We start from the raw sequence: 13,012 nt of genomic DNA on the forward strand, positions 1-13,012 counted from the left end.
GACTTCCGCCGTTGAAAACCGTCCCTCCAGTCGGAGCGACAGCACAGCGGGAACACGCGTCACAGTGAAGGAGAGAGTGCGCGGCTCGACCGCCAGAAGGTTGGACGTGGAGCTGAGCTCGCGCTCGGACCCGGACCCGGAGCGCCATCGTTCGCTTAGGTGAAGCTCGTGCCAGCCAAGATCAGAGAGGAATCATCCGAGCAGGAATGAACCACAGCAAATCCGCGTCCCACCGCTGCAACAGTGGAGGCTTTCTACAAGCATCGCTGAGTTTTATTGTGAAGCGCATCCGGAAACTACATCTCACTCCGACCCCGGAAGTCGGATCCGACTGCGTCGTTCCTTTGTGTTGCCTGAAAATGACTCCAAATCGCCCACTCCACGTTTCCACATCCGAATACCGATGAGAAAGAGATGCAGAGAGCAGGTGTGGGTCACACGATCGGCGGCGCGTGAACACGCGTTTGACCTCCTCAGCGCGCGAACCGTGTGGTGTTGGTGCGGAGGCACGTGAGAGTCAAAGCGAGGCTGGTTCTCCTCTGAGTCCCGAGTGACCTCCTCAAGTCAGCACTGTCTGTAAAGCTGAGGTTGTCATGTGACTGACGTCAGTGAACGCGCGGTGTTCAGGATGCTTTGTTTGTGAAGACGTTGTGATGGATTCTCAGGCTTGTTTCGATCTTGGGTGACGTTATTTGTCATTTCTTTAAGGCACAGAATGCAACCGCTGGAGTTAATGTCATCTGACCACACGCTGTTTTATTGATCGTGAGGGATCCATGGTGAAGCAGGTCTTTTGCCGTTGGTCACGTAAGACTAGATTCTCATGCTGCTACACGGGAGACACCCCTTCAAGCGCCTCGTCCGTGAGCCGACTCCGGAGTCAGCTCCGTGCTTCCCAGTGCTGATGGGAGTGTGTTTGTCTTTGCAGATGTCCAACTGGCGGCCGCGGAGGAGGAGCGGCCATCCCCGAGCTCGTGCTCACAGGCAGCACAGCCTCCTGTCATCAAAGAAGAAGCGGAGGAGACGGACGTCTCCAGTTTTCCTCTCAACATCATTGTGGTGAAGAGCGAGTACGATGACGCTGAAGCTCAGTCCTCCAGTCTTCACCAATATAAATCAGAGGCGGAGCCAGCCGTGCAGCCGGGGTTGACCTCTGACTCTGATCGGGGCTCGCTGGCCTCTAGGTCGGACACGGAGGACAGTGAGGACTGGAGAGAGAGTCTGTCTGCTCCAAAGGTCAGCTGGGACGCAGGGGCTCCCAGAGAACCGGCCTCCTGCTCCGGCTGTGGGAAAACCTTTAAACACAACTGGAGGCTTCTCAAGCACCAGAGTTCCTGCGAGGGGCGCCAGCGCTGCTCCTGCTCCATCTGTGGGAAGCACTTCACGCACAAGGGGAACCTGAGGGTCCACATGAGGCACCATACAGGAGAGAAACCCTTTAGCTGCCCCATTTGTGGGAACGGGTTCACCCGGAAAGGTCACATGCTGATCCACTTGAGAGGACACACCGGGGAGAAACCCTTCACTTGCATCAAGTGCGGGAAGTCCTTCACCCGAGGGGCGCACCTGAAGATCCACATGCGAACCCACACCGGAGAGAAACCATACACCTGTTCGGTGTGCAACAAGATATTCTCCCACATAGGGACCCTGAAGAACCACATGAAGCACCACACTGGTGAGAAACATTTTAGCTGCGAGGACTGTGATAAGAGTTTCACCAGCCGAGCGCTTCTGAACCGACACGCCAGGATCCACACTGAGCAGAAACCTTTCAGCTGCTCTGAATGTGGCAAAAGTTTCCTTCGCTCAGAGCAACTTGTCTCCCACATGAGGACGCACACGGGAGAGAAACCGTACAGCTGCACAGTCTGTGGACGCCGCTTCACTGGGAGAGGGAACTTGAGGAACCACATGAGGAACCACACAGGAGAGAAGCCCTTCTCCTGCTCTGTCTGTCAGAAGTCTTTTGCTGAAAGTGGGCGGCTGAAGACTCACATGAGAACGCACACTGGAGAGAAACCCTTCTGCTGCTCTGTGTGTGGCCGCTGCTTCAACGTCAAGGCCAATCTGAACAGTCACATGAAACAGCACAGAGATGCGCTGAGTTGCTCTGTGGCTGTAGAGAAAGACAGCAGCACCTGAGGGCTTGTGTCTCCCGCAGGTCCCTCCACTCACCTGAAGGAACCAAGAGCCACTTATTCTGGTTTGGGTCTACGATGACTTTCTTCAGCAACAGATGATCAGGCTGAAGATCAAGGAACAGCTTGCCATGCAGACTGTCATCGGACGCCACGTCCGTACGTGAAAGCTCCGCGTGACGCGTCGTCAGATGGGGGCTGCGCGCTGTGACTGCAGTTCAGTGTCCCACACAGCCGTCCTTTAGACCGGCGACTTCACTGGTCCCCAGTGTGTCGCACCAACACAATAACAATGGCAAGCAATGTGATGTTCAAACCTGTTGATGAAGAATGTTCACTGAGGCCTTTGTCTTTTTATTCAGTCTGTATGTCAGCACAAGTTGGCGCATCTGTTGCTGGTCACCCAGTTGTTGCTCCCCTGCCGTCAAAGCTGAGGGACACTGCTCACGCCTGCTGCCAGAGATGCTTTACTGTAGACCAGGCTGCTATAGAAGCATGCGCGACACAGGCTTATCTCGTGTTTTTAGTGAAAGATAACTTTTGTTTTACTGCTGTAGATATGCATCCTTTCTCATGACAACTAGAAAGACATATGCCTCCTCCCTCATGGTGAGACCTACTTTTTTGTTCACTTCAGGCCACCGTACTTGTGTGGCCCACCTATCTGGACGCGTGCGGATGGTGCCTTCAGGAGTGTCAGAGTTTTCTGCTCGACAGAAAATAATCAGGGTTGCAATAGCCTGCAGTCAGGATCGGTGTGTCGCTCTCGAGACCTGTTTCATGGTCTGATTTACCAGACTGAAGCAACATGACCATGCTTCATTAGGATTCACCCACAGTTGGAAAATGAATCAGAAGTCAGGCGTCTGAGAGAATAAAGCAACCCTCACTTCCGGCTGAGGAGCCTTCCCTGCTGGAACACACCCAACGATAAGTTCCTCGGTCCAGTCGCACCGATTCTGAAAACACACCGGAAGTGGTGAGGCGCATGAAGAGCACGACGTCGTCGTCGCCATGCTGTGACAATCCAGTCCATGTGGGTGCACTTTCATTCCTCGCTGGACAGCAGGCGATGAGGTGGGCTGCTCTGTAGCGCCGCCCAGAGGCAGGAGAGGCTTTGGTCAGGAGTCTTGTGTGGAACACTTGGTGTTGTCAACTGAGAGCCCGTATTTCATGTGATGTGGATGTGCAGTGCGGACTGAAACTAGCATGTCTCTGACCTGTTGACCTTGAATTTCTGCACCAATATAAACTTGAAATTGAGTCGTTCTCTCAGTTTCCCCTCATCAGCGTTGTTGTCACGTCTGAAGATGATGATGATAGTGCCCTGAAAGCGGAAACCAGAGACTCCGCTGGACCGCAACCGTGCACTGACTGGTCCACATGAGGCCGCTCCATTGCAGGCGTGACACTGATGACAGCGGCTTCTGGAGTGAGTGAGGATCCTGGAGCGAGTGTGGGAGAAGTCTCAAGCTGGAAAGAGGGCGGAGCCGTCACAGTTGAACCTGCATCTGTGGGTAACCTGAAGATTGACTTGAAGGGAGAGGCCCTTCTCCTGCTCTGAGTGGGGACGATATTTCATCCAGTCAGTGGAGCTTAAGGTCCACATGAGAGGGAGAGGTCCGTCTTTCTTTGAGAAAGGAAATCTGAAGACTCCAATGCCAACACACACAGGATGGAGACTGTAAGGAAAAGCTGTGTGACTTTGTTTCAGCTCTGCTGAAGCTGGAGCCATGTCATGAATCAGCAGTGTGACGCTGACCTCCTCCTCTAGGTGTCAAAGACAACTCGACGGGCACGCATGAGCCGCCGCGTGTTTTGTCCAAGTCATTCGAGTCCAGAAATCCTGATGCAGTGCGCCGAGTCAGACAGTAGATGGCAGGCTTACAGGAGGGAGGTGGAGCGGCTGGTGTCCCGGTGCAGCCACAACAACCTGGAGCTCAACGGCCAGAAGACAGTGGAGATGGTCATGGACTTCAGGAGAGTCACAGTTTCTCTGTCCCCTCTCGTGTTGGCTGGTTCACCCATTCCTAGTGTAGACTCCTTCTGCTTCCTAGGAACCACCCTCACTGAGGACCAACCATCAGGTCCCTCATCAGGAAGGCCCAGCAGAGAATGTTCTTCCTGAGGCAGCTACGAAAACTACGACGGAGTTGCTGGTGGAGTTCTACACGGCCATCATCCAGTCCATCCTCACCTCCTCTATCGCCGTCTGGTACAACAGCGCCACCTCCAGGGACAAGAGCAGACTGCAGCGCATCGTGCGTTTTGCTGAGAAGGTGATGGGTTGCAGCCTGCCACCTCTTCAGGACCTGTAGGTCTCCAGGAGCCAGAGACGTGCAGGTGGGATCAGAGCCGACCTTCTCACCCTGGACATGGACTGTTTTGTTCGTCTTCCTCTGGCAGGAGGCTACGGTCCGGAAGACACGCGTGTCTCAACTCTGGCGTGTTGGATCAACGAAGATTCGTCTTTTATTTTGAATGTGTCCCGGAAGTGAAAAATTACGTCACCGACCCGAATGTGGGGCTGACGTGAGGAAGACGGACGGGATTTTCTCCAGCAGTAGCGGGAGTGGCGGAGAGGACATGTGACGGAAGTTGGCGGAAATGAAGCGAGCAGGTCAGTCTCGGGTTTGACCTCCCTCACTCTCACACACGGCGTTGTGTTGGTGGTCTGAGCGCCCTGCGTTCGTGACGTCACGCTCGCGGCGCAGCCCTCAGAGAAGCACGTGACTGAGGGAGAGATCAGACGCTCGGCATCAAGCTGGCTCTGAGCGGACCGTTGGGAAGCGAGACGCGAATCCCGCGTGGACGTGGCACACAGTTTCTTGTATTGTTTTTGCTCCTCAACTGGACTGAGCGCTGGTTCACTGAGGCCAGAAAACAGAAGCAGATCAATACGAATATGTTGCTATAACGAAGAAAAAAACAAGATCGAGAACTCAAATACAGTATATACATTGCACCATAAAAACGCGGCCTCCGCCCCTCCCCTTGCCGCTTGGGCCCCCTCTGGTCGGTCCGTGGCACCAAAGGAAAAAATGAATGGAAGTCAATGGGTGATTCACTCGTTCCCTGGGTCACGCACGTGCTGTGCCACTGCGTTTGTTGAGTCATTTATGATTTATTGGCTTGTGAAAACACGTCGTGACAACAATAGAAATAGTTTTGAATCCTGAGAAGTAAATCCCTCTCCGCCCCGCAGCCTCTTCATTTGTCCGACTGGATGTGCGACGTCTGTTCTGCCGGACTTCAGCTATCATGACGTTTCTCCCAGGATTGATTGATGCGTTCTTTGTCGTGCACATGTTTCCATGTCGTCGTTTTCATACAGTGATCACGTGATCACGTTCATCTTGAAGAAGAGCTGATTTTTCTCTCTTCGTGGCGTGGTGTCAGGTTGTGTGAGGTCGTGGCACTCACACACTCCCGCTGACCAGGCGCCTGTTGACATCCCTGTGGTTGTGTTCTGCCAGACACCCAGCAGCAGGAGCTCAGCTCGGGACAGGATGAGGCGGGATCAGAACCTGGGCTGGTCAAAGAAGAAGAGGAAGAGCAGAGGGTCACTCAGGGCGCAGAGCCAGGTGAGCAGTGGCAGTTCCACCATGACAACTGCTGAATACCAGCAACCGAAGCTCCCGCTCATCCACGCGGCTGCGACATGATGACCCATCCAAGAAGGAGGGGCTCCGTGACTGGGTTGCTCGCCGTCTTCTGGCGCATGTACTTTGCCTCTGCTCTCTGTTGTTTTCCTCCGTGACTGAGTCTTTGTCTCATGCTCACTTTGTTGTTTCGCCACACTCTTCTTTCTATTTTCCCTATCCGTTTCTATTCAGCAGGTCTCATTCATGAGTCCTCACCTGTTCTCACCTGCGGGTCTGGCGCTTTTACAGCCAGATTCTGCAGAAGGTTCTGGCATGTCAGAGGGTCTCCCCTCCCTGCTAACCTGAACCAGTCCTGCCCACTACAGAACTCCACTGGGCTCCTGCACGTTCGAGCTGTAACTGTCACAGAAGTGGGGTGTGTGCAAACATGTATTCATATTCTTGTGGGCACCAACCTTTAACAAGACACTGATCTTATTTTTGACATTTTGCCCGGTCCTCATAGAGGTTTGGGGCTCAAACGTGAAAGTAAGGGGGTGATCCTAACTGGGTTCGGGTGAGCCAAGTGTTCAGTGGGAGAGGCTCGGGAAGCATGAAAGTCACTGACACATCCCCACGAAACATCAAAACGTCACTGTGTGTGTCTGTCAGCAGACTTGCTGGTGGAGCAGCTGGACTGCAGCTCTGATGTGGACCCGCTGGAACCACAACCTCCACAGGTCAAGCTGGAAGTGGCGGAGCAGGATGTGGCAACTCTCCCGTTCAGGGTCATTGTCAAGACTGAGGAGGAAGAGGAACGGGAGACCCCGGAAGGTGAAGCTGAAGGAGGTCATGCTGAAGGTCCAGAACAATCGGAGGACTCTCTGGCAGCAGAGTCTGACACTGACGACAGCGAGGACTGGAAAGAGAGTGTTGGACCTTACTCCAGTCGGGGGTCTAAGTCTGAAGTGTCTGACAAGAGTTCCAAACGTTTCTACTGCACCGTGTGTGACAAGAGCTTCTCCTTCAAGGCGTCACTGAAGGAGCACATGAACATCCACACGGGCCACAACCTCTTCAGCTGTGAAGTCTGTGGTAAGCTCTTCACCAAGCAGGCACGAGTGAAGGCTCACATGAGGACCCACTCCACCGAGAAACCCTTCGGCTGCCCGGCCTGCGACAAGGTCTTTGCTCACAAAGAGACGCTGAAGGAGCACATGAACCTCCACACCGGAGAGAAACTCTTCACCTGCACTGTCTGTGGCAAGATCTTCACCAAACCCGTCTACCTGAAGACACACATGCGGATTCACACAGGTGAGAAACCTTTTCGCTGCGCAGAGTGTGGAAAGAGTTTTGTCCAGTCTGGAGAGCTGAAGATCCACATCCGGACTCACACTGGAGAGAAACCGTACAGCTGCTCGGTCTGCGGGATGTGCTTCAACCAGTCGGGTCATCTGAAGACTCACATGAGGAACCACACTGGAGAGAAACCCTACCGCTGCAACGTGTGCGGTAAAATGTTCTCGCACAAGCCAACCCTGAACGACCACATGAACCTCCACACGGGCGCCAACCTCTTCAGGTGCCAGGTCTGCAGCAAGACCTTCACCAAACAGGTGCGGCTGAAAACTCACATGAGGATCCACACGGGGGAGAGACCCTTTTGCTGCTCTGTTTGTGACAAGGGTTTTACACAGGCGGAGCACCTGAAGAACCACATGAGGGCTCATGCTGGAGAGAAACCCTTCTGCTGCCCCATGTGTGAAAAAGGCTTTACGGCCAGAGGAAACCTCAACAGACACATGAAGCTCCACTCATTCGAGTTTGTGGACGCGTCGTCATCCAAGAGTGAGCCCACGTTCTGCTCCCAGAACCCTGAAGCTGGCTCACCTGGAGACCCCGGCGAGACCGGACTCCGGAGGGAGCCACCTCAGAAGAAGCACTGTCGACTTGTCCCAACAGCTGTAGGGACTCTGCCTTCCGGACGCTGACTCAGACAATTGGTCGTCGCCGTTTGATATTTTCACCTGTGATTTTGTTTTTGCACCGCTTTGTCTAAGAAGTGAGTTGGAGACGCAGCACCAACGCCTCCGTCAGAGTTGATTTGTCAGAGAAAAATGATCCAGTTGAGTTATTATTTTAATAAAGTCATTGGTGGCTTGATGAACTCTGCTCTCAGATGCATATTCAAAGTGTCAGCTGTTTCAATGGCTGCAGTTGAGCCTGTGACACTCGTGTTTCGGACCGGGAGCCTCCTCACTGTCTTCCTTCAGTCAAGTGCCGTAAGGTTTCGACCAGTGCTGCTTGCACCCAGTCAAGCATTTGACTGCTGTGCTGCCAAAGAATCATTGCGAAACACGCTCAGCAGGCTGCGTGAGTCTCCAACCCTCCGTTTTTTTTTCCACATAGGTTCTGTGGCATTTGACTTTGTGTAGCTTCGCAGTTATGGCTGATCGTGGCGAGAATCGATTGACCATGAGACGTTCTTCTGAATTAAATGTACAGGATCAAACCATCGTCTTCGCTGCCTTGGAAAACGACCTATTCGTGTGGCTGTCACGTCTACCACAGCAGGGCCCAGACCCCTGGTTGGGCCGCGAGTGCCTCTTTAGAGGGCCGCTAGAAGTTTTTGTTTCACCCCTCTGGGCCGTGAGACGCTCATGGTTCTAACCCATGAGCCACGTGTGGCTGCAGTAGTGAGTCAGTGAACTGACCTGACATCTGTGAGAGTCACCAACTATGGAGAAGGTCTTGGAAAGAAACAATGATGAAGGAAGTGGTGGCGCCCCCTACAGTACACACTGTTCACGAAAGCACCTGTTGGGGCAGTTTTGAAAATGATTTACAAATCTGATGGCGGTACTTTCATTTACACTCATATCTTGTTTAGTTTATATTTTGAAAATAATATGTTTTATTCTTATTTAGAAACACATATTTATTTCACTGAAATTGGTATTTCCCAACATTCTCAACAGTCTGGGTCAAACTTTCATGAACATGACTCGCACCTGCTTCTGCTGCTGGCTGGGCTTTTTGATGACAAATAAACAATTTTGCGCCGATCCCATGGCTTCATGTCGTTTCACAGGGTTTGGGCCCATTTGCAGTGGAAAGGTTGGGCCGACATCAGACAGGTTACGAACCCCTGTACCGCAGCGCAGCTCAGACGGAAGCCGAGGTGAAGGGGAACGAGCAGACACGTCACTTCCGTGTTTCTGCTCGGACAGGAAACGGCGTGAACCCAACATGGCGGCTCCTCTGCAGCGCTTCGGCCGACTGACTTCTCTCAAGGTAACACGCCTCGGTGTTCGCGGTTGCTGGTCGTCTGCATGCGGTCACGGCGGCAGCTCGACCTCCTACCGCGCACTTACCGCGCTGACTCGCGCCTCGGCATCGCGGTGGCGCGGCCGCCCAGAGGTCGCGGGGCCGACCGTGGTGGCGTGTGGCGCTGCCTCTCGTTTGTCTCACTGGAAGTTCTGACTCTCAAACACGACGCGAGCCGCAAATGCGCTGTTGACTGGCGACAGTCGAGATCTTCTCTCCTTCCGCTGCCAGTGTGTCATTACAGTGTCGACCGTCGGTGTTTTGGTGACCTTTTGCCCGGCTGCACTGTCACGGTCCGGTTCCTTGCGGGTCTTCAGCTCGGGATGATGCGGTTACCGGTACATATGTTTTACCTCGCGGTGACCTCTTACTGCTGCAGGATGCAGGCGTGTTTACATGGAGATCTGCCTCAAACCAATACATAGACATCTCGAGTTGAATTCTGCTCCGGCTGCGTGCCTTACAACAAGAGCTTGATTTGGGAATGGGACTGAGCAGCGGAGCTTCGTGTCTGCTCGCCAGAGGAGCCGCTCCAGTTGGAACACAGGGTGGCGACAGCACGACCTGCACACGCAGTCCTCCTCAGCCTTACATCCCTGTCTTGACTGGCCTGCTGAGCCACGTTGTGGGACCCTGACTGTTGTTGTGTTCCTCAGAAGGCGCCGTGGTCCATCCTCAGGAGTGGCACCGCTGCAGAGTTCTGCACCAAAAGTGGAGACGGGAAAGCGGGCAAGACGCAGGAGCAGGCTCGGTCCGGTAAGATGCGATAGACTGGTTGATTTGGGTGTGTGAGAGTCAGTGGACCGAGTCACTGAACCGACTTGGTGATCTGTGACACTGACCGTGGCACACGTGGTTGTTTCGCTAGCCATTTGTGAGGACCTCTTCCTGGCCTCTCCCCCTGAATTTTGATGTCTTCTACCTCAAACTGAGGCTTAACCTCCAGCCAAATGTCCCCACAAAGTCATGTGGTGTTTTGTCTGGAGTTGGTCCTCACAGAGTAGAGTGAACACGCGCACAGAGTTGACGTGGGTTCGCTCGGCTCTCACCCCTTGTCCTCTGCAGCTCCGGACCTGACTGTGCCCTACAGCAAGACCAGCGTTTCCTTCCCTTCCAGACCTTCTGGGGCGCTGGCGTCATGTCTGCCTGATCCAGATGTTACTCAGGTGTTGAACGAAGCAGAGCCGGCTCCTGTGATGGCTGCGTCAGATGACGGGCCTGATGCATCATCACCATCTTCATCATCCAGTGACTCTTCGTCGTCAGATTCAGAGTCTGACGACGAAGAGTCCAGCGTGGGGAACCAAGCTGAAGTGGAGAAGGAACCGGTCGAACAGCTGCCCATGGATGTGCAGGGGGTCTCTGGCAGGAACGCAACGCCTTCATCTTCCTCAGAACTGGCAGCAGAACGACTGCTGGACCCAGGTGCCACGCTCTGTGCTGATTCTCCACACGGCTTTGAAGCTGCTGAAGATACTCCAGAGAACACTCCATCTCCATACCAGAGATCCAAGACCAAAGCTTCCGCAGCTCCGACTTCCTCCTCAGCAGTCTCTGCCACTGACCGTGTAGATGCCTCAAGAGCTGGAGGTCAGGGAGAAGTGTCTGTTGGTGGAGATCTCACAGATGTGTCTTCCACCCCAAAGCATGCAGACCCCCTGCAGGCTAAAACCTCCGTGGAAGCCCTCGGCCCTGATGCTTGTGTAGACGCCTCTAGCTTTGATGGTCCCGTGGAAGCCCCCGGCCGTGGAGCTTGTGCAGATGCGTCCAGCTTTGATGGTCCCGTGGAAGCCCCCGGCCCTGATGCTTGTGCAGATGCCTCCAGCTTTGATGGTCCCGTGGAAGCCCCCGGCCCTGGAGCTTGTGCAGATGCCTCCAGCTTTGATGGTCCCGTGGAAGCCCCCGGCCCTGGAGCTTGTGCAGATGCCTCCAGCTTTGATGGTCCCGTGGAAGCCCCCGGCCCTGGAGCTCCTCTAAAACACATTCCATCTCAACACCAGGGATCCCCTCAGCCCTTGACCGTTGATGCCTCCAGCGATGAAGCTCCTGCAGAAGGCACCCGGACGGAGGAGCTGTCGGATGCTGCACCTGCTGTGGCAGCAGCTGAAGCTGAGGGTACATGCTCCGCTCGTCGCTCTTCTGTCCCGTCTCTCTGGCTGTCCTCTCCACATGCTCCTCATGAGCACCTTTCTTCTCACTCAGAGGTTTCTGCGATGACACGCCTATTCCTGCTCTCCAACCCTCGACAATATCCCAAACTGAATTGGATTGGCCTGAAGCGTGAAGCGCCGTGGACCACGCAGGAAGGATCGGATGGAGAGGAGTCATGGGTCAGATAGCTGAAGCCATTGCCACTTGTGTGGAAGGCTCCTGTTCGGCCGACCGGCCAGTGATTCCTACTCTGGCACCGCTGAGATGGGGCAGTGGGTTGCCATAATTTCATCAGGGCTTTCTCCTTCCACGACGCCTTCTATCACGTCCCGCCTCAATCAACTCTCTGGCTGCACCGCGCGCTGTCGGACGACGTCACATGACTCCTCTGCATCCCAGCCTGCGTGGTCCAGGTCGGGGACCAACTCCAGGCCTGTCACTCTCCAGGACACTTGTCCTTGGGGCTGAATTGAGTCCCTGGAGATGCTCTCCTGTCCAGACTGCGCTCAGGTTTGGTCCCCGTCAGAACTCCAGCCAGCGAGCAGAGATGTGTTGCAGAGTCTCCTCTCAAGTGATTTGCTGCTCTGGTCACATGACCCTGGCTGCTGTGCTTCTGTCGAGGTCTCAGGTGTGTCTGCGTGACTGGTCCTCAGTGGCAGGAGAGGACCGACACAGCGAATCGCAAGGCAGGGAGACTCTCATCTGACCACCATTGTTGAGCGATTTCATTGACGACGTCAAGTTTCTTCTTCTCTTTTAACCTCAAACGGTGGTGGTCTGGCCTCCCGGGGCCCTAACCCTGGAGGAGTTGTGATGAAGGAGGAGACAAGCGGCTGCTGCCGGGTGGGTGGTGCTGGGGCGGTGGGCGTGAGGCGGGGTGTTGGATGCGCTCAACAAATGGCTGCTCGCGTCTGTCCTGTCCTTGCTTCTCACTTCCCTCTGTCCTCCACAGGCGCCGCGGCAGCCGAGCCCCAGGAGCCCTTTGACAACAGCACTTACAAGAACCTGCAGCACCACAGCTACACCCCGTACACGTTTGCTGACCTGGACCTGGAGATGGCCCAGTACCGCCTGCCGCAGCCGTCCTCCGGCAGACCCTCTCCCCGCCACTAGAGGGCAGTGCCTCTCCGGACTGACCTCAATAAAACGCTGACAACGTTTTGTCTGGCTCTGTTTTGCTTCACATCAGGACGATGAAACGCTGCGGTTGCGGAGGGATGCATCCCCTGATACACACGAGCGGCAGCATGAGAACGGAGGATGGCAAGGTCCAGAATACCAATGATATTTCAAGAGAAATACAGGTGTCTCTTCAGGGAGATTGTGACTGTCTGTCCCCCAGTTCGCCGTGGGGAGCAGGATGGATTAAGAAAGTAATAATAGAATTCGCTACTACCAAGGACATTTTTTTTCCAGATTCCCTTCCTTGACAAAGTTCAGTCATTAGTCCCGCGAGGTAACTCCTGCCTCAAATACCCAAAGCAAAACTCAACAAACAGGAGAGGACCCAGAGCATGACAGCGACAGGGAGGATGTTGGAAGCAGGGACCGAGATGAGGACTGGTTCAGGGGCCGGGGAGGAAGGTGACTAGCTGGAAAGCAAACAGGATGCGACAAAAACCAGAGGAGGCCATGCGTCTATGAGCTTTGATCAGTCGACTAAAGGGATCTCTGCAGCTTTCAGCCACGCCTCACACGTCCAAGTCAATCCCTCAGAAAAAGCAAGTTTCCTTATTCTCTACTCAAACTGAGCAAGTATACTTTTGCCATCCCACATTTGAAGTACTTGCATCAATTATACGTCAT

At 54.3% G+C, this 13,012-nt stretch overlaps 2 protein-coding genes across 6 annotated transcripts; both read left to right on the plus strand.

Moving 5' to 3' along the window:
- The first annotated feature begins 21 nt into the window (after positions 1 to 21).
- Positions 22 to 3,334, plus strand: LOC128765559 (oocyte zinc finger protein XlCOF6.1-like). The gene is made up of 2 exons (XM_053876300.1): positions 22 to 427; positions 929 to 3,334. Exons 1-2 carry the CDS (start codon positions 415 to 417, stop codon positions 2,143 to 2,145), a joined length of 1,230 nt encoding a protein of 409 aa, XP_053732275.1. The 5' UTR covers positions 22 to 414; the 3' UTR covers positions 2,146 to 3,334.
- Positions 3,335 to 4,647: 1,313 nt separating this feature from the next.
- On the plus strand, positions 4,648 to 13,003 carry ndufv3 (NADH:ubiquinone oxidoreductase subunit V3). Of its 5 annotated transcripts, none has more exons than XM_053876269.1 (6): positions 4,648 to 4,761; positions 5,618 to 5,725; positions 8,820 to 9,022; positions 9,712 to 9,811; positions 10,121 to 11,170; positions 12,159 to 13,003. In XM_053876269.1, the coding sequence occupies exons 1-6, from the start codon at positions 4,749 to 4,751 to the stop codon at positions 12,317 to 12,319; spliced, it is 1,635 nt and encodes a 544-aa protein (XP_053732244.1). In that variant the 5' UTR covers positions 4,648 to 4,748; the 3' UTR covers positions 12,320 to 13,003. The 5 variants fall into 5 exon arrangements, with proteins under 5 accessions (XP_053732244.1, XP_053732245.1, XP_053732249.1 ...); XM_053876270.1 differs by having other exon boundaries at positions 9,715 to 9,811; XM_053876274.1 differs by lacking the exons at positions 8,820 to 9,022; positions 9,712 to 9,811; positions 10,121 to 11,170; positions 12,159 to 13,003 and adding exons at positions 6,398 to 7,344; positions 7,426 to 8,685.
- The last annotated feature ends 9 nt before the right edge of the window (positions 13,004 to 13,012 follow it).

This window comes from Synchiropus splendidus, chromosome 10, assembly GCF_027744825.2.
Source record: "Synchiropus splendidus isolate RoL2022-P1 chromosome 10, RoL_Sspl_1.0, whole genome shotgun sequence".
NCBI classification, from domain to species: domain Eukaryota; kingdom Metazoa; phylum Chordata; class Actinopteri; order Syngnathiformes; family Callionymidae; genus Synchiropus; species Synchiropus splendidus.